The 20,855-nt window shown below is 40.5% G+C and overlaps 3 protein-coding genes across 14 annotated transcripts in view; all 3 read left to right on the top strand.

Moving 5' to 3' along the window:
- Positions 1–2,106, top strand: part of LOC124860806 (long-chain-fatty-acid--CoA ligase 1-like) — a 28,235-nt gene extending 26,129 nt beyond the window's left edge. For all 9 annotated transcript variants that reach the window (XM_047354384.1, XM_047354380.1, XM_047354381.1 and 6 more), the window contains 2 exons: positions 1,092–1,163; positions 1,306–2,106. In XM_047354384.1, coding sequence (XP_047210340.1) covers positions 1,092–1,163; positions 1,306–1,446 — 213 coding nt within the window. In that variant the 3' untranslated portion in view covers positions 1,447–2,106. The remainder of the gene's footprint in view (positions 1–1,091; positions 1,164–1,305) is intronic.
- A 926-nt stretch (positions 2,107–3,032) lies between these two features.
- On the top strand, positions 3,033–11,998 carry cenpu (centromere protein U). Its single transcript, XM_047354092.1, has 13 exons — positions 3,033–3,168; positions 4,806–4,854; positions 4,960–5,023; positions 5,258–5,456; positions 6,817–6,892; positions 7,396–7,479; positions 7,577–7,631; positions 7,719–7,833; positions 7,947–8,025; positions 9,046–9,093; positions 9,225–9,286; positions 11,188–11,344; positions 11,790–11,998. Exons 1-13 carry the CDS (start codon positions 3,164–3,166, stop codon positions 11,895–11,897), a joined length of 1,101 nt encoding a protein of 366 aa, XP_047210048.1. The 5' UTR covers positions 3,033–3,163; the 3' UTR covers positions 11,898–11,998.
- A 216-nt stretch (positions 11,999–12,214) lies between these two features.
- On the top strand, positions 12,215–20,207 carry LOC124860636 (caspase-3-like). Of its 4 annotated transcripts, none has more exons than XM_047354095.1 (8): positions 12,215–12,382; positions 12,674–12,726; positions 14,018–14,101; positions 14,367–14,518; positions 15,542–15,670; positions 19,240–19,415; positions 19,496–19,610; positions 19,686–20,207. In XM_047354095.1, the coding sequence occupies exons 3-8, from the start codon at positions 14,022–14,024 to the stop codon at positions 19,913–19,915; spliced, it is 882 nt and encodes a 293-aa protein (XP_047210051.1). In that variant the 5' UTR covers positions 12,215–12,382; positions 12,674–12,726; positions 14,018–14,021; the 3' UTR covers positions 19,916–20,207. The 4 variants fall into 4 exon arrangements, with proteins under 4 accessions (XP_047210051.1, XP_047210052.1, XP_047210049.1 ...); XM_047354096.1 differs by having other exon boundaries at positions 12,215–12,387; XM_047354093.1 differs by lacking the exon at positions 12,674–12,726.
- Positions 20,208–20,855: the final 648 nt, after the last annotated feature.

Below are 20,855 nucleotides of genomic sequence, written 5' to 3'. Positions count from 1 at the left end.
CTCTGTTCTCTCAAACCCCCAATCGGTCGTGGCAGATGGCTGCTCACACTGAGCTTGGTTGTGGTTCTGCTGGAGATTTCTTCCTGTTAAAAGGGAGTTTTTCCTCTCCACTGTCACTACATTCATGCTCAGTATGAGGGATTGCTGTAAAGTCAACGCCAGTGACTGTCCACTGTCTCTACATGCTCATCCGGGAGGAGTGAATGATGCAAGTCACTGACTGGATGCAATCTGCTGGGTTTCCTTGGATAGAAAACGTTTTTATCCAATTTGAATAAATAACTGAATCTGACTGCACTGGTTACGATTAATTGCAATGTATGTACCTGACTTTTGTGAAGTGCCTTGAGACAACATGTGTTGTGAATTGGCGCTATATAAATAAACTGCATTGAATTGAATAGAAACCCTGGTAGGCAGTGATCTGTTTATTATGTAGCAAAGCTTTGTTTTGGCAATAGGAAAACACGTACAGTAGGTTAAAGCCCAACTCCAATGAAACCTGAAGAAAGTGAACACCGGGTGCTTGGAGAGGAGCTTGGGAAAACCTCACTCACATTCTCTATACACCGCAACAAGTCAAGTCCTGGAACTGGTTTGGTGGGAAATGGGCCTCTGCAAAGTTTCTTGATCTGGGCCTGAGTTCTGCTAATTAACAAGCCAACATGAGATCGCTGGGACTCTCCTTAGAGTCTAACAATTAAACGGATCATAAATGGTTCAATTGTTCAGCTTTGTCTGAAGATTTGCAGATTTTTTTTTCATGCTGTTTCATAGAGGTTTTCTGTAAGCTCATTTCTGTTGATGGCAGGTTTTTTTTTTTTTTTTTGTGTGCTGAAAACACAATCCTGAAGGTCAAAATGATACATTTATACATGAAATATTCTGAGGCCTAACAAAAATAGTTACTGGTTCATAATCATCACTTTCATTGTGCTCTGGCTGGGTTGCACATATTTATTTGCCCTTTAACACAGTAATAACTTAATGGCAAAGCCATTTTCTATAGCTTTACTTCTATTTTCTGGTTTAAACTGTTTTAATTAGATCAGCTTCTTGAGGACATCATGGTTTCTTTTTATTTTAAACAGGAGGTCAAGGCAGCCATCTTGGAGGACATGCTTCGGCTTGGCAAAGAGGGAGGGCTGAAGTCCTTTGAACAGGTGCAACCTTGACTTCTAGATGAAACATATCTTTAAAATAGTAGCTCTGTTAACCCTGTAGAAATGTACCAAAGCAGGCATGAGTTGTGGATGTGACAGGATTTAAATGATATTCTCCTCCAACCCAACCTGTGTTCTGCAGGTTAAGGCCATCCACGTCCACACAGAGATGTTCTCCATAGAGAACGGCCTGCTCACCCCAACGATGAAAGCCAAGAGGAATGAAATGCGCCAGTACTTCAGATCCCAGATAGATGAGCTGTACGCTGGGATCAATATGTAGAAGGACTCAGGAGCTCAGAATGTGTTCCTTTGCATGAAGAGATGAGGTGGCAAACAGGAGAACAAGTCTGAACATGGGTTGAAGGAGCATCTCATACCGTCAAGCTGCAACACAAGAAACAAGCAGAGCAGGCAAACATGTAGCTTTTAAAGTTTTTAAAGCATTTCCATAAATGTGATCTGTGGAACAGTAAACCTCACTGTCCAGATGAGTCTTTTACACTTGAAATGTGTTTTTATTTGATCAACCCTCACTGCTATGCAAATCTATGTAATTAAAAAAAGATGATTCCAATCAGCTCTTAAATTGGATTTTTAAAGGGAAACTGTGTTTCTTGCACCAGCAGGAATCGGGGTAGGAACACCCACAAGTACATTCAAAGCCATATTTCTTATCATTTGTAAACTAACATCCAGTTTTATGTCAACATTGGCATCACTGTTCATTAGATGTACATTTTAAATTGTGTTCACTGTGACTATGAATACGCTTGGTACCCCATGAACTAGTTCAGGGACATTAAGGACAATGGAGTTTGATCTAGGTGTGCTTGGGGAACACTGGTGCCTAAAGGAAATACACGGTAAATCTTTGTCAATGTTTTAATTTATTTACCAATCAGCTGTCATTTTGTAAAAGAATTAAAGACATTTTAAAAGATCTGTGTAAATCCTTACTGCTTCATCTCTTTCATTTGTTGTGTTGTATTAGTGCTGTGACAAAACCTTTCACAGTCTGTTGAAACTGTTCAACTGTAAAGCAGAAGGTTCCCTTCAAATCTGTTTCTGCAAAACAGTCTTTTATTTTCAGAATTCCTGTTTTAGGCCTAAAAATGCTCAAGTCATAGAGATGTTGCATATTTGTTCAATAATAGCTTTTTCCATTGACCTTTTTGCAGATTGTGGTGGCTGATGAATTCAGGTATTGTGCTTTGGCAAACCTTAAAGGCCCGTGATGCAGGGCAGCATATAACCTTGTTGGGAGACCTTTAACACCATACCTTAAGTCTTTCCTGGAAAACTCTGGAAGAATTCTGCTCCTAACGCTCAAAATTAAAATCCAAACAGTCTTCTTGGTTGTCTAGTATTAGCTGGTAGTGGACAATGAACCCATAATTATATATAAATCCATCAGACTTGAGGTTACTCAGTTGTGCTGTTTGTGCTGCCAAAATTTGTATTAGAATTTCAGGGGTATAATTTAAAGGTGTAAAATTAAATTATGTGGAATTTGACATGTTTTAGAATTATCTCAATTCAAAATTAAAAAATTATAAACGCAGTAGATCAAGTGCATCGGTACGAAATGGAATGCAAAGGTAGGTGCGTACTGGCAAAGCGGGCCAAAGGTCCGGAACCCGTAGATCACATCGTCTGTAAAACAAGTAAAAATAAAATAAAATAAAATAAGGCAACCATGGCCTCCCGCTTTCCGTAGGCGCAGACCTTTCCAAATTCACATTTCGATTGGTAGATTCATATTTATTTAAAGGCACTTCCAAACTGACTCCTGTTTTGTAACACGTCTTTTTACACTTGAGTCGTAATAATTTAAAATATATGCTGTTTTATTCAAACTATGAATTTGGGGAGTCATTTTTCGCCGCTCTAATCCCGCCCCCAACCCCGCGGTGTATGCGGAATGGTTCCGTCCGGAACTTAAACTGTTTGGTGGGAAGCTGTTTCAGTTCAACAGCTCCAACAGAACGCTTAACAAAATGAGGTAAGATGATTCAACTAAGCCGTGTTATCAGCGTGTTTTGGTTTTATTTCACAGTAGAACCGCATATGTTGTAATGTTTTGACGAAGCTGCTCTGCTTGTGTTGCTGTTCGAAAGCTCATTAAGCTGAAATACTAACCCAGTTCACAGAAAAATACGGTGGGGTTTTACTTACATTAAGTATAGTTACATGGGACACAAAGTAACGACGCTAAGGTTAGCATATGTAACTTAAATGTTTAGTTAAAGCTAGACTGGGTTATTCTACACTCATTTTATTCTCTTGGTCTAAACTCCAAAAGCTGTTATTTCAATGTTTATGAGCCCTTTAGAAGAGGTTCGGTTCTAAACCACAAGCCTGGGATCATTCAGTCCAGCTTTCCCCCGCATGTTAGTGTTATATTTCAAACTAAAAACAATCTCGGGTGATGTAAAGGTCAAAGGGGCATGGGGATCACCCCTTTTTGTTGTTACGGATGGAAAAACGATTTCCCAGGTCATGTTTTTTTGTTCAGGGTACAACAGAGCTGCACACTTTCAGAATCCGAATCTAAAACAATGATAATATTCTACATCAACTCTCTGGGGTGAGATGGGTCCCACTGTGGGAACTGAGCTGATCAGTTGATAAATTGAAAATATTAAGTTCTAAATGTATTTGTTGTGGGCTATAATATTCCAAGTGTCAAGAATTTCTCATTGGATGGAGGAAAATGTGGATTTATCACAACTTATATTGATATCTAAGTATTCAACAATAATGCTGCAATCAGTTTTGTTTTTAAAATTTTGTAGAATAGTTCAGTCCATGTTTGATCAGCCCAAGTAATTGAGATTTTAAACTAGAGATGATAAAATGCAGCTTAGATCCATTTAAAGCAGGAGAAAGCCTTTTTTTTTTATTATTGACAAACTGAAAGCTTGATATAAGCTGCTACCTTTTCTTTCCTTTACATTATTTCTTCATTTGGATGTGATGATGACAAGATCTCTTGAATACCTTTTTAAGGCATCTCTGCAGATCCATTTTTTTTTTCCAAAATGTTTTTTTTATTGATTTAATTTAGTTGTTTTAAACTCCTCACAGTGCTGTTTCATTGTTAGACGTTCATTGATCCGGCTTTTCCTCGCCAAGAGGATATTGATTTTCTTTTTTTTAATTCCAAGGACTATAAGACATTAAACACCAAAAACATGTGCTGAAGGTTCTTTGGTTGTAGGTTTGAATCAAACAGAAAATGATGGAATAACAAAATTATTCCCATTCATGCACCTAAACACGTCCTGAACCTGCAGCTGATTTTTACTAAACTCTAAAAAAAGTGATCTATCAACATGCTTTTGTTGATGTTTTTATGAAGTGAAAATTATGGAAATTCTTAGTTTTGCGGCATTTAATGAATAGGGAAAAAACCAGATTATTTTTTATTTCACTAAAATTCCATTGAAATTTGCCTGATTCTGGTTGATTTATTAGTGCCTGTCAATTTAATATATTTTTTTATATTCTGGTTTTATGTGAAGCACTTTGTAACTGGGGCATTAGAAAGTGCAGTCAGAACAAAGATGTCACAGTGAGTAGTTTGAGCTGGCTGTGAGATAAAAGGTCCTCTCTGTGTTCTTGTTCCTGGCGCATCAGAAAGAGCCGAGGTTCCAAAGCGCCATCAGATCCAGTGGAGAAGAACCTGGTGAGTTTGCCTCTGAATGCTGTCCAGTCAGCTCTGTGCTAAAAATCAGTGTATCCTGAACCATAAAAGTGTTGTTTGAATTAAAAATGTTTGTGTCTTGATTAGATGGACTCTCATCTGTCTGACATAGACCAAGCCAGCTTTTTCCATGGACTGCAGCAGAACAATAGTGGGTCTTTATCCATCTCACCATCATCATGTCTCCACATGCTTAAAGAAGATTTAACTGCAACAAATCAACACCTTTTATGAAAATGATCTGTGGGATAGTTTCATTTTTCCGTGTGTAGCCAAACACCACCCCCTGTTGCTGAACGCATCCCTATTAGGGTTGTTAGATGACCCTGTTTCCCACCTCGTGGCAGGCTGTCGACCATCCCTGACTTGAATCCGTGTTCCCTAGGTAACCCTCTTCACAGCACTGCATTGGAGGTAAATGTGGACGTCCAAGAGGAGAGACAATTGGGCCAAAAACCAGGTCAAAGAGATGAGAATCTTGCAGGCCAAAAGCAGGGAGCTGCTGTGAAGAGAAAGGAGCCAGGAGGAGGTCGGGAGAAGAGAAAGAGGAGCAGGGCCAATACTGGAGGGAAGGCACAAAACAGGTAAATTCAGTGGTTTTCTATTTTGCATTCCATATTACTACAGCAACAATTCACAAGTATTGTTTATTTCCCAATGATCAGGCAAGGAAAGGGAGCAGAAAAAAACAGGCAGACGAGAAAGTCTGTTCAAAGTTCATCATGATAAGGAAAAAAAGATTAAAACAAATTTTATTTCCTTTCTTAAAAAGGCAGTTAATGCTTACTTGGCATACAGGTACATCACCGAAACATCAGATTATCATAAAAAAGTTTTATATTTTTTGTCTCTCATATCAGAAAGCTAAATTCATATATTATATAAATACATTACACATAGAGTGAACTAATTCAAGCCTTTATTTCCTGAATTTTCTTTGATCACTGGTAATGAAAACCCAAAATTCAGTGTCTCAGAAAATTAGAATATTAAAAAAAAAAAAAATATTGAAAACCCATGGTCTCCCTCCCTAATCAGTTAATTAACTAGAAACACCTGTACAGGTTTCCTGAGACTCTAAATGCTCTCCCAGTCCGGGTCAGTAGGCTACACAATCATGGGGAAGACTGTTGACTGGACAGGTGTTCAGAAGACAGTCATCATCACCCTTTACCAGGAGGGTCAGCCACAAAAGGTCCTTGCTATAGAAGTTGGATTTTCACAGAGTGCTGTATCCAAACATATTCTTAGAAAACTGAGTGGAAGGAAAAAGTGTGGTAGGAAAATGTGCACCAGGGATAACTGCAGCCTTGAGAGGATTGTCAAGCAAAATCCCTAGAGTAATTTGGGGGAGCTTCATGAGGAGTGGACTGAGGAAGGGTCAGCGCATCAAGCATAGACGAAAGCTACACATTCATCGTGTCAAGCCACTCCTGAACCAGAAACAACATCAGAGACGTCTTACCTGGGCTAAGGAGAAAAGGAACCAGACTGTTGCTCTGTGGTCCAAAGTCTTCTTTTCAGATAAGAGTAAAGTTTGCATTTCATTTGGAAATCAATATCCCAGAGTCTGGAGGAAGAGTGGAGAGGCATAGAATCTACGTTGCTTGATGCCCAGTACGAAGTTTCCAGTCAGTGATGATTTGGGGTTCCATGTCATCTGCTGGTGTTTGTCCACTGGTTTTTTTAAAGCCCACATTCAACACAGCCACCTACCAGGACATGTTAGAGCTTCCTTCTGCTGACAGTGGAGATGCTGATTTTAGTAGATCTGTAAACCATAATCATCAAAATTATGAGAAAAAAAGGCTTGTAAATATTTTACTCTGTAGTGACTCTATATAATGTATGAGTTTCACTTTCTGAAATGAGTGACAAAAGGCTTTGAACTTTTTCACAATATGCTAATCTTTGTAGATATGTCTGTATTTCTGTCCCTTCAAGACCAGCTCAGAGGCGGCAGCTGGAGAAGGACCACAGAGCGGCTGAATCAGCTGCGGAGAAGACCGCAGAGTCTGAGGTCAAGATCTAAATACATATCTGTGTCATTGTTATAAAACTGGATTCAAAGCAGGGTCAGAAGAGCCGGGGGGCTGTACATGTAGCAGGGTTCCAATGCAATCTAGGAAAGTCTAGAATGTGATCGAAGGATTTTCCTGGTTTAAATAAGTATGGAAAAACTGTATATCTGGACTTTATCTATTGTCCCATTGTTTAAAGTGTCAGTCTATCCATCCTTACCTCCTTCCATTTTGTCTGCTCATCCTTCCACTCATTGATTGATCTATCCATTATCCAACCATACTTCTGTCCATTCATGCGTCTTTCCTTCTAGTCTTTGGGTCCATCAGTTTCCACGTGTAAGGCCTGTCTTCAGAAATATCATCTATACATCCATAGAGAGGTTTTGTATTGGTACAGTAAAAATCACTGAGAGCTCTGGACACCTGAGTCTGGAGAACGGTGGAATCCTGTCATGGAAAATGTGCTGGAACCCCGGTGTTGATGGCGCTCTTCTTTTAGGGGCAGTCTGACTCAGAAGGAGCCAGGAAGAACCGTAGGAGTCTCCGTTCCTCTGATGAGGAATCCAATGAAGGCAGCATTTGGGTATGAACTAAAAGCAGGTGCTGCTGTCATACTAAAAACAACGGCAGGACTGTAGCCCACTTCCTGATGAGTCACTACTTTGTCTTCTTTTATTCAGAAACCAAGTCCAAAGGACCCTAGAAGACGCCGTTTCAGTAGAAAGTCTTCATCAGGTAAAAGTTTGTTGTAGACATTCAAGTACAAAATGACTCCAAGGCTTAAAGTTTTTATATTGAACTTTAATCTGAATATTTCCTCAGAAGCTCCTAAAGGAGCAGGCAGTGAAAGGCAGAAGAAACGCAGACATGTTGGCCGGGGGGGATCCCAGTTAGAGGTGGTGCTGGAAACCTTGCTGGACTTCTGCCAGGAGTATGGGTAAATTACCCACATCTGAGCTGCTTTAGTTCTGGTTTACTCTGAAGGGCTGGGTCACATGGTGACTTTCACTTCGTGTTAACAAACCCTTGGTGTTGTGTGCCCTTTTCCAGAGAGTCTGTGGAGTCCGCAGCAGTCAGAGTGTTCATTGGTTCTTTCTCCAAAAATGCGAAAGCTCAGCTCATGGAAAAGGTTAGACCTGGGACACAGTCTTCTGTATGCATGCATGTTGATACACAGGGTTTTAAATCTAAATACTTAGTCAGTTTTCACCAGACTGGGTTTGACCTTGAAACTCCCCTCTTACATGGGAGCAGAATCACTGCTCCTCCCTGACAACATGGTCCAAGCATTGGGTCAGGATGTCTCCAGGCAGGGTTCTTGAGGGGTGTTCCGGGACAACCAAGCTCCAAATGCCATGTCTTGTCCATCCATTAATTTTCTACTGCTTATTTGAGATCGGGTCACAGATCTAGTACAGAAACCCAGCGACCTTCTCTACAGTTACACTCTCCAGTTTATTCTGGTGTATCCCAAGGTGTTCCCAGGCCAGAGGGGATATATACCCCTCTAGCATGTTCTAGGTCTGGTCTCCTCCAAGTGGGACATGCCCAGAAAACCTCTTGGGGGGGCGGACACACCTTATCGGCATCCTGACCACAAGCCCAAACCACCCCAGCTTATTAGTTTTAATGCGGAGGAGCAGGATCTCCACTCTGAGCTGCCCCCAGATAATGGACCTTTGTAACATACCTCTAAGGTAGAGTAATCCCCTCTTGAAGGAAGCCAGATTCAGAAACCTTTATCTTATCCTTGATCATGGGTCTTTTACTTATGATCAGTATCTCATGATCTTGGTGAGGGTCTGGATTTAGACAGTCTGATAAATCAAGAGCCTTGCTTTTTGATTCATCTCGTTGTTTACCACAACAGACCAGAGCAACCCCCGCATCACTGCAGCTAAGATCCATCTATCGAAGCTCCAGCTCCATCCTTCCATCGCTTCACGTCATCCTGTTTTCCTTTTATGACCATGTTTTAGCATGTAATAGTCAGTTTGCTGTGTTTTTATTTGGCTTTTAAAAGCGATGCTAAAACATCTGGAAAGCTGTACTTGGATGTTAAAGTCAAATCAAAACTTAATAAATCTGTAATTGTTAACATAAAAATCAGGCTTTAAAAAGATTCGATGTATTCTTCTTTTTTCTGCAGATCTCTTCTCTTAAGGAGCTCAAGTCGATAAAAGGAGAGAACACAAAGGTAAAATTCATGTGGGTCCAGAATGAAACATCTCAGCCACAGCTAGTGTGGCAGTAGACCTGTGGTATGGATGCTGGTAACGAGCTGAACTCTTAGCCTTTTGAGTCCTCTGTGGTTTCGTCTTTTGGCAGGTGGGCTCTTTGATTCAAACAAAGACACGGACACTGTTAAACGCCAAACAGGAGCTGATGAGGTGAGAGGGAAGTTACGTGTACGCTGCTTTACAAAACAACTCATGCTTCGTCTTAACAAACGTCAGTTTTCAAATAACCCAACTGCCAGGTGAGGCTGTGTAGAGGTTTAGAGCAGTTTTAGGGTATAAAACAAGATTCCAGACGTTGACCATCTACGAGAGCTAAAACATGGCCGTCCAACTAAACTGACTGGCCAGGAAGTGATGGCATTCATCTGAAAAGCCCCCAAGAAGTTTGGTATGTTAGGAATAACCTTTATTAATATTATTCATAGCTGGTTTTTCCATTTATACCATAGTAATATAAAACATAAGTTCTAATATTTCCCTTTTGTTACAATAGGATAAGAATGCTCATATACATACAATACAAGGATAAATGGCCCAAGGGTTGTCATAAATGACCTGAAACTGGGGCACTGGGTTTGATAGTGGAGCAGCTGGTATAACTGGGTTGATTAGAAAGCTACAGCACACTTAGATTAAGGATGGACACCCGCTACTACACAACCTACCAGATAGACACCACAATGGTGACACATAGTCTACTGATAATCACTGAGGTAGGGAACATCCATTGCATCGGAGTGCCAGATATAAAAACTGTATGTGACCTTCTATCGAGGCTCTTCCTCATCCTCTAACAGACGGCGACGGTCCGAGACGGGAGCCTCAGTGCTGATCTCTGTAATCATTCCTCTGCCTTCATTTAGATTAAAGGAGCTAAAAGTTAGAAACAGTTTGAGAGTCGTTCCTTTTAAGAGTCTTTAGATAGAGTGTGTGATCGCTTCTGGGGACCAAGGACCGGAGGAGCTCCGAGAGGTCTGGCCGCCAACAGGGTGCGGTAGCTCGGAGAGGTAACTCTGGAGGAGCTGCAACTAACCACAGCTCAGGTGGGAAGGTCTGTGGACAGCATTACTGTTTGTTTTTAATGCCACAAATATAGCCTTAGGGAAAGAGTGCCAAAATTAAAAGGTATTTTTTAAGGAACCCATAGAAGTAAAGTTTACAATTTGTTTTTAATTCATGTAAGGGTCACAGTTGAAGGAGGTGCTCTAGTCAGATGAGATGCCATGTGTAAAACTAACACTGCACACCACACCGAACACACCATCCCTTTCATTAAACGTGGTGGTGGCAGCATCATGCTGTGGGCATGCTTTTCTTAAGCAGGAACAGTGAAGCTGGTCAGGGTTGAAGGGGAAGATTGATGAACCTACAGGAAGAAACCCTGTTAGAGGCTGCAAAAGACTTGGGACTGGAGTGGAGGTTCATCTTCCAGCTGGACCATAAGCCTACACATCCAACTGGAGTCACTATCGATTAGATCAAAGCATTTCATGTGTCCGAATGGCTCAGTCAAAGTCCAAATGAGAATCTGCAGCAAGACTTTGACGTCTATGTCCACAGATGCTCTCCATCCATCCAGTCTGACTGAGCTTGAGCTGTTTCGCAAATAGGAGCGGGCAAAAATGTCTCTAGAAGGTTAGGACCTGGTAGACACCCCAAAACACTGGAAACTGGACTTGCAGTGAAATGTGGTTCTATGATGTGTTGACTCTGGGGCCGAATACAAATTTTCAGCTTATTTTTTTTGTAACAATATCTGACAGCCATGCATCATTTTCTCCCACTTCACCATTATGCTGTAGTTTATGTTGGTCTATGACATAAAATCCCAATGAATCTATTGAATTTTCTGGTTGTAATGTGAAAAAAGAAAAAAAAAAGGTTTATTGATATGATGACTGTTGCAAAGCTCTGCAGGGTCAGATTTAACCACAGATGTTGGGTGGATAAAAATGAAAACCGATGTTTGGAAAGTTCTCTGGTATAAAAAGGTGTTTATTTGAGCTGACCATTTATCTTGTGTGTGTGTGTGTGTGTGTTTGGTTCTGCAGAGCAGAGAGGCAGCGGTGGCTGCTGGAGAAGGAAAAGGCTGAGCTCCATCAAAGACTGGGTGATCTAAGAAGAGGCAAAGCATTTCTCCATGACATCAGAGAGCTCACCACACATTACCTGGCCCACCGACGCAAGCACCCCACTGAGAAAGAGACGGTACAAACGCACAAGGACGTTAAAGATGGAAGTCAAGGCTTAAATGTTTGGAGAATACAGTGACTGCCACATTTAGCTTGCATGGCAGTACCAGATTCTCCCACTGAAAAGTTTTATTTTCTAATATAGTAATGGTAAAAAATACGTTAATAAGTTTTTAACCAGAACCCCAATTGACCCACTTGATACTCCACCATATTTAACAATGGGTATGAAGTGTTTTTTTTTTTTTTTGTAATCAAATATTTATCCTTCAAACCTGTTGGATTATGCAACCGTAATAAAGTAGGTTTTTACACGTCTTTAGCTGTGTTGCCAATACACTAGATGTTGATGTTCAGGTCAGCAGAACGAAGCATCTCCTGTGTCTGTTTATTTACAACCTCATCATACATGTTCATAGCAGGGCCAGAGGTAATGGTATCATTTTGTTTCCTTTGTGCAGTTCGGAGCATCCAGTTTACCGGCTCTGTTGTTGGAAACAAAGCTCATTCGGAGACCAAGGGTGCCTCCGAGAGAAGTCGGTAAACCATTGAAGAGGGCTAAGAAATAATGACTTGTGCCTTATTATGTTCACACAGCATTTTAACGCATGTAACCGCAATGTAAAAGCTTTTTAGAAGATAAAGATGTTCAATAAAAATGTTCCCATTATGTTTATGTGGGTTTATTTTTGTTTTGTATTATTGTAAGAAAATAGAGGTGAAATTACATGAAACATGGTCTTACTTCCTTAGAAATTAAAGTGAAGTTTGAGGACGGCTTCGGGACGCTTCCTCAGCCAATCAGCTTCAGCCTTCCGGTCTGTCCTCCGACTGACCCACCTACAAATGGAGCGGCGTTTCTGATTGGCTGAGAGTGTCAGGTCTATAGTGTTGAGTAAAGAGATGAAATGTATCTGACCTGTTTCCTAACATGTTTTATCGCACGCCTCTAGATAAGGTAGCTTTACGTTGAGCAGACTGTCTTTTTGTTGCCGTCACGCGTAAGAATAAGAAGTGGGACTTGTGTCGTGTTTGCTCCAGCTGTATCGCTAAGGTAAGGTGGGTGTTCCAGATACTTTCGTCCCTCAGCACACCTGACATCTGCACAGAAGCTTTTTGGGTTGTCTTCTTGTTTATATTTAACCATAAATACACGACAACAGGGTTTTAGGATGTTAAGCCATGGCCTGTTCATTTCAGCTCGTAAAAGTAAGACTTCGATTATAGTTTCTGCACTAAGTCAGAGTAAAACTACACTAGTTAATATTTACCAGAGCGCCCAGGTTTACAGTTACTCATACCTGTTATAAGATTTTCGTTTTTACTTACGTTTATTGTGATTTAGGGCTGTAATCAACGTTTGAGCCTGAGTTAAAGTACCAGCAAAGCTGCTTCCTTGTGAGTATCACATTCAGTTTGCCAAATCTAAGGTAAAATAACTCTATGCGTTAAGATTTGTATCAAACCAAAAATACTTGTCTTTGTTCCACAGAGGAACCAAACCGTTTCTGTGGTCTTGTGGCTGGTTTTAAAAACTAAAGTTCCTAAACTGAACTTCTGGATCTGGGCTGTGCTTTCAGAAAAACAAGTCAGTGTCAGTGAGTCAGTTCCATGGAAAACACTGGGTAATTCCCAGCCTGAATGAATTCGGAAATGTTAAATGATTTAACATAATGATAAAATCCATCCGCATACCTGGGCACAGAACAACCAGTGGAAGGAGGAGGCCTGTTGTCTCTTGGCATCGCCCACTTATTGGGGGCGGGTCATGCTTTACACCGGGTTTAGTTCCACTTCATTTTTTGTGATAAACAAGCAAAAAAATAGTGCAGAATTGTGAATCAGAATAAATAAGTTTGAAAAGTTTGGCCGGAATTTGTATCAGTGCACCTATGATCCCCCCCAAAACCTCCCACCCCCATGATGCTGCCGCCACCATGTTTCACCATGGGATTGATTTGTTCAGGGTTACTTGATGTCAGGAAAACACGGAATCGTGATAATATTTGATATTGCAGTGATATCGATTATGATTCACATTCACTTTCCTGACGATTCTTTGATTTGTATGATTCCACTATGTCCACTGATTTCTGTGAGCTCTGGCAATTCAGCCACTAAAAATATATGAATGGTGTTGACTTTATGAGCCTTCAACTGACTGAGTACAGTATTGGCATGCAGCGTTTTAATGAATGATACTGTATGTGTGGATGCTATGAAAAATAGCACCACACATTACATTGATATTAAGATTTCATTTGTGATTCAGTATGTTGTGCAACAGATATGCTAAGAAAATGTAGCTTCGGTCTCATTTTACCAGAGGACCAGCTTCCCCATGTCTGCTGATTTCCTTGGTCTTCATGATGCTGTTTGTTCGCTGTCGGTTTTATTTAGGTGTTTCAGTGTAATCTGTAATCTGTTCAGATTTTAATTTGTGAAATATCTTGTGTATATTATGTATAAAGTTCCTTCTGTTTGTGCTACTATGTGTCAGATAAAATACACTGAAGTTTGTTTGGATCATGTCTGAATACTGAAGACATTCTGCAGTTGTGACGTGGGGAGTTTGTCTGGTTGTTAGTTCAGCAGGAAATAAGAATAAGAATCCTTAGCGCCGTCTCTTATCTTTTCCTCTCAATGATTGGCTGATTTCTCCGTTTTTGTTATCTGTTCGTGTCTGTAGGAACATGGCAGAGATTTCCAATGAGGACGACATACAGAACAGGGCTGGGGACACGGTGGACGCCTTAAAATGGACTGATGAATGGTAACAACTGCTTCTGTGTCCACTCACTGCTTGATGAACCTAAACCGCTGGAAATGTCTTATCAAACAATAAAGTCCATCTTGCTTTACAAGTAAACCAAGTTTGGTTGTTGTGACACCTTCTAATCATGCCGTCGCTGCCTCTGTTCAGATTTGAAACCAGTTTTAAACTATTTAAACTGTTCCATATTTTTAGTGTTTTGCTGCAGAACTTCTAGTTCGCGGTGAAATACCTTTAATGAGTCTCTCTGTTTAAATGTGTACAGCAACAAGCCGGCAGCTGCTGATGATGACAGGAAGGTGAGGAACAGCTCGGGCAGTCATGCTACGCCCTCTGAACCCTACCGCTACCGAATGGACTACCCCTGCATCGGAACCTGCCTGATAATCAACAACAAGAACTTCCATAGAAGCACTGGTAAAACTGTAATCTCCAAAAGGATTGAATGGATGATAACATTCAGTTTCATTATAACCTGGTGGTCTGTAAAAAAAGGTTTTTCATACTAACAAGGGAGAGCTAACACTGACTGATTTTCACACTTTTCAATTAGGTTTCAATAAGTTGAAAAGTTGAATTAACAATTCCTCGGTGGATTTTCTCCCACTCACAGACATCCACCAAGAAGTTACACTGACCTCACACTCATCGCCTGTGTATAAAATGCCAGAAAGAACAGGTTCAGTTAGAGGTTGTTGCTATGATACTGAAACATCAGGGGTTCAGCCCAGAAATAGTTATGTTTCCAGTCTCATTTTTTAAGTGATTTCATATTAAAACAACATAGAAAATGCTGTCCTGTAGGTTTTGAATCAATGAATTGAAGAATGCGACATCTTTTTACTTGGTTGTTTTTTAGTGTCAGCAGCCTGACTCAGAGTAAGAAAAAGTTTCAACATTTAGTGATATTTTAGAAATTTATCGTAAACCAATCATAAATGTGATCTCTTCACCATCTACCTACAGTTCCTGCCTCCTTTGGAAGCAGATGAAAATGTAATTTAAGATGTTTAAAAAAAAACAATATTTCTTCTTATTGTATTTCTATTGATATTTGGTCATTAGGCTTTATTAATTTGCCCTTTATTCTTTTCTGCTTTTACAAAAGAACCACCTTAATAAGACAAGCTTGATAAAATCCATCCAACCTGATTCTGTGGAGGAAGCAGCTCGGTTCTGCTGGTTCGGAAGCAACAGGAGTCCTTTTCTCCAGCTCTAGTCTCAGTCCCCCCTCTGACAGGAACAAAAACCTTTAATTAACCACAGAACTCAGAGACTTTGAGGACAGTCGCCAGCCGCATGTGTGGAAAGTGGCCCCACTGTGGTGCAGCAGGCGAGCAAATAACCTGTTGTGTTCTTGGTCACGGATCTCTCCCTTTTTTCATCAAACTATTTTGTAGATGTTGACATTGAGCAGATTTTCTCTTTGGTGTCCTTCAGGAATGACCACCCGGACTGGAACCGATGTTGATGCTGCTGGTGTTGCTAAGACCTTCTCCAAACTGGGTTACAAGGTCAGATTGTTCAATGACCAGACCATGGCTGAAATGAAAAGACAGTTAATGGCAGGTAACCACAGTAACTCATTTGATCAACTTCAGTTCCTTTTACGTCCTAAAGGGTCACCTTCCAAGCTAGACAGACAGGCACGTCTTCATTATTGACATAATAAATGTACAAGGTCCAATGACTAGTCTGCAAAAGCAGCACGAGCTCTTAGTTCCTTCCCAGTCTGGGTTTAACCAGGCCACATTAAAATTACTTCAGGCTTGACAAAATCCCTTTGCCCTGCTGGTGGCAGAAATTCCAACAGCATAATGCTGCCACCACCATGCCTCACATGAGGGATTGTACCTTACCTGGTCATTCTCTCTATATATTTGTTTGGTAGTTTTTTTGTCATGCTTTCATCAAGCATTTATAGGTTTAAGAGATTCAGTAGGCACCGTGGGGTTCCAGCATTCACTTTTGGAACCACTGCTCCTTCATTCTTATCTCTCTGAATATTGCTCTTCTTTTTAGAAGCCATCATTCTTTTAATAACGCATTTCTAAAATCTCTAGCTTATGATCTGTTTCCAGAGGTTCTCTGGGGGTGAAATGAGGTTCTTAGTTTGAATTCGGTTGCTTGTTTTGTTCTCTTGGGTCTCTGAAGTCTTCTGATGAACCTATATTTATTCTGTGGTCAAGTCATACTGGAACTCAACACAGTCGGACTCCATGGAGCGTATTTTCAGACATCAGAACTCTATGTTTAGCTTCCAAGCAAAGCGGGCTGAACACACAGGTGTCCAGAGATTTGACAGTGGCACAGATGTTGCAGCTGTAGTGTTTTGTGGTGGTAGTTCACATTATTTTTGGATTATTGTGCTGAGTGATCACAATACAGATGAATTAATTGCCCAGAACATTTAGTAGTTTAAAAAGATGACTTTATCTCAAAACAAAATAAGGAAATGTATTGCATTTGTTGATCAGCTAACCTCATGTCAGTATAGTCACATTATCAGCTCAGGAGTTCTGCTAAAGTCACTTTATCTAATTAGCAAGAGAGGCAGATGTGCTTAAAACCAGCCTCATGGTAGCAATGGTTACCTCCGGGAACAGAGTGCAGCTGAAGCAACAGTTTTCTGGATCTCCAAGAACTTTATATTGAAACTAAGAACTAGTGTTCACCACTAGTGTACAGGACCATGTCTTACTGATACTACAGAATGATTTTGCCACCAGTGCAGAGCTTGCTGAACTGCCGCGAGCAGGTTGAGAGTGTGGACTTTTGGATAGTGGCTTTGTTGTAAGAACAGCAGTAGAGAAGCTGCCTTTGTCCAAGAAAAACATGACAGGCTAAAGTGGCCCTGGAAGACTGCTGCAAAGTTATTTATTCTGAAAACCTCCCAATCAATGTGTGGGGTTATATTTCATCCAAGGGAGTGAGCTTATTCACAGTTCTGCCCAGCAGCTGAATGAGTTGGATCCAAACAGCCTCAATCAGCATTTTCTCCCACAAACCCTGGAGCTCTTTGGTGAACAACAGTGGATTTTCCCGAATGATAAGGCGCTGTGTCACAATTTAAGAATGATAACGTCAGGAAACTTCCCAGATCTTAACCCCACTGAGAACCTAAGGTCAGTTCTCAAAAAGCAGCAGGAGGAGAAACTGAAGCTCACAAACTGAGATCATCTTCAAGCACTAATAAGAAAAGAATGGGTTCACTCCAGTCACTGTAAATAATGACTCCACACATACAGGTCCTTCTCAAAATATTAGCATATTATGATAAAGGTCATTATTTTCCATAATGTCATGATGAAAATTTAATATTCATATATTTTAGATTCATTGCACACTAACTGAAATATTTCAGGTCTTTTATTGTCTTAATACGGATGATTTTGGCATACAGCTCATGAAAACCCAAAATTCCTATCTCACAAAATTAGCATATCATTAAAAGGGTCTCTAAACGAGCTATGAACCTAATCATCTGAATCTACGAGTTAACTCTAAACACCTGCAAAAGATTCCTGAGGCCTTTAAAACTCCCAGCCTGGTTCATCACTCAAAACCCCAATCATGGGTAAGACTGCCGACCTGACTGCTGTCCAGAAGGCCACTATTGACACCCTCAAGCAAGAGGATAAGACTCAGAAAGACATTTCTGAATGAATAGGCTGTTCCCAGAGTGCTGTATCAAGGCACCTCAGTGGGAAGTCTGTGGGAAGGAAAAGGTGTGGCAGAAAACGCTGCACAACGAGAAGAGGTGACCGGACCCTGAGGAAGATTGTGGAGAAGGGCCGATTCCAGACCTTGGGGGACCTGCGGAAGCAGTGGACTGAGTCTGGAGTAGAAACATCCAGAGCCACCATGCACAGGGGTGTGCAGGAAATGGGCTACAGGTGCTGCATTCCCCAGACATGGGCTACAGAGAAGCAGCACTGGACTGTTGCTCAGTGGTCCAAAGTACTTTTTTCGGATGAAAGCAAATTCTGCATGTCATTCAGAAATCAAGGTGCCAGAGTCTGGAGGAAGACTGGGGAGAAGGAAATGCCAAAATGCCAGAAGTCCAGTGTCAAGTACCCACAGTCAGTGATGGTCTGGGGTGCCGTGTCAGCTGCTGGTGTTGGTCCACTGTGTTTTATCAAGGGCAGGGTCAATGCAGCTAGCTATCAGGAGATTTTGGAGCACTTCATGCTTCCATCTGCTGAAAAGCTTTATGGAGATGAAGATTTCATTTTTCAGCACGACCTGGCACCTGCTCACAGTGCCAAAACCACTGGTAAATGGTTTACTGACCATGGTATCACTGTGCTCAATTGGCCTGCCAACTCTCCTGACCTGAACCCCATAGAGAATCTGTGGGATATTGTGAAGAGAACGTTGAGAGACTCAAGACCCAACACTCTGGATGAGCTAAAGGCCGCTATCGAAGCATCCTGGGCCTCCATAAGACCTCAGCAGTGCCACAGGCGGATTGCCTCCATGCCACGCCGCATTGAAGCAGTCATTTCTGCAAAAGGATTCCCGACCAAGTATTGAGTGCATAACTGTACATGATTATTTGAAGGTTGACGTTTTTTGTATTAAAAACACTTTTCTTTTATTGGTCGGATGAAATATGCTAATTTTGTGAGATAGGAATTTTGGGTTTTCATGAGCTGTATGCCAAAATCATCTGTATTAAGACAATAAAAGACCTGAAATATTTCAGTTAGTGTGCAATGAATCTAAAATATATGAATGTTAAATTTTCATCATGACATTATGGAAAATAATGAACTTTATCACAATATGCTAATATTTTGAGAAGGACCTGTAAATGAGATGTATTTGTTTAACCAAATCCTGTGTCATTAGTTATTACACCATAGACATGCATGAAAATGGATATTTGTGTCACTGCTAAAACTATTTTGTCATTCATTACTTTAAATCATTCAATAAACCTGCTGGGGCTTTATACAAAAAGCTTTTGTTTAATATAAACCAGAAGCTATTAATACGTTATGTACCGCTAATGCCACAACAATAACAGTATATGACTGACAAACAGCTAAAATGGCAGAATAACAATAATTTGCTGTCTAAGGACTAATAATGTGAGTCCAGCTTACTGGTTTTCTGTCGCTCTGTGCCTACAGTGGCTGCAGAGGACCACAGTCAGAATGCATCATTTGTGTGTGCGCTGCTCAGTCATGGAGATGACGGTGGGATTTATGGCACTGATGGATTGGAAAAGATTGAAAATCTGACCCAATGCATTAAAGGAAATAATTGTAGGAGTCTGGTGGGGAAACCAAAGCTCTTCTTCATACAGGTCAGTTACCTACCTACTACCCCTGTGCCACTGAAGTTTTTGTTGGCTTGTATTTAACCTGGGTGTCCTCTGTGTTTCAGGCATGCCGAGGTACAGAGCTGGACGATGGTGTAGAGACCGATGCTGTAGGAGCACAAACATCTGAGAGGATTCCTGTGGAGGCAGACTGTATGTATGCATACTCTGCTGCTCCAGGTAACCAGCTCTCTTATTGCTTTTCTGGTGCTTGTTGTTGGCTGAACCTCCTCTAACCCGTCACTCCACCTGCAGGCTACTACTCCTGGAGAAACACCACTAATGGCTCCTGGTTCATACAGTCATTGTGTGAAACTTTGAATAAGTTCAGTGGACAGCTGGAGCTGATGCAGCTCATGACAAGAGTCAACCACAAGGTGGCGTTCAACTTTGAATCTGCATCCAACTTGCCTGGGTTTGATGCAAAGAAGCAAATTCCCTGTGTTTTGTCAATGCTGACCAAAGAATTTTACTTCCCTAAATAAATGAGCTAAAACCTAATCCGGTTTATAAACTAATCACCTTTGGTAGTCAGAAAGGACTGTAAAGGGAAACAGAACTGGATTTATTTTATTTGGAGCACAAAGAGAACTGGTTGTGTCCAGCTTTTGGATGAAAAAGGCTTAATTGGTGATTTTAGTTTAGTCTTTTAAATGTGATATATAAAATTACAGAAACTGTTTTTATGGTGAAAGAGAATACAAACTTTGTTTTTAGGATTCAGAACAATCACATCAACTCTGTATTTACTGAATAAACAACAGTACGTTTCTGTAATAAGGTTTAGTTGTGTCGTCTGTGAGACCTGTGGTTTCTGGATAATTACTGCAGCAGCCAACTGGTTGCTGCCAAGAACATACATCAGTATTCAAATAAACTCTGAACTAGACATGGGGCAGTTAACGGTATTAAGGTATATCAATGATATGAAGACCCAAAGAAAAAGCTACGAGATTTTTCCCCTGCGTGTAACAAAGACAAGTTTGGCTGATTGGAAATATTCTGGCTGTGAAAAACAGGGAAGGTCAAAGGTAATGAATTTATTAAAACTACAGTTGGCAATCGACGAGCAGCATATTTGATCAGCTAACAGAGCAGATAGCCTGGCTAAATAACCAGCTAGTTTGCCATACCTCCATGTAATTCTATAAAGAGCAATATTTAGCGTCATTAAAACTACTAGTAAAATATTTGGCTGTTCTTTATTTTAACTTGAGTAAACATCAAAACAAGTTATTAAAACCATCATTACCATAATATATTATTTTTATATAATAATATATAATAACATTATATTATCATATTATATCATATTATTTTAGCAGCAGCAGGAAAAATTATTTTTGTACTTTAAAATAAAAGCACTGCATTACATCATGTTATCAAAACAATACCATGACACCTTTATTCAAGGTTGTCTGAATC

The sequence above is a fragment of the Girardinichthys multiradiatus genome, chromosome 23 (genome assembly GCF_021462225.1).
Source record: "Girardinichthys multiradiatus isolate DD_20200921_A chromosome 23, DD_fGirMul_XY1, whole genome shotgun sequence".
Lineage (NCBI taxonomy): Eukaryota > Metazoa > Chordata > Actinopteri > Cyprinodontiformes > Goodeidae > Girardinichthys > Girardinichthys multiradiatus.
The sequence above is the reverse complement of the archived record's forward strand: the minus strand, read 5'-3'. Positions and strand labels throughout refer to the sequence as shown.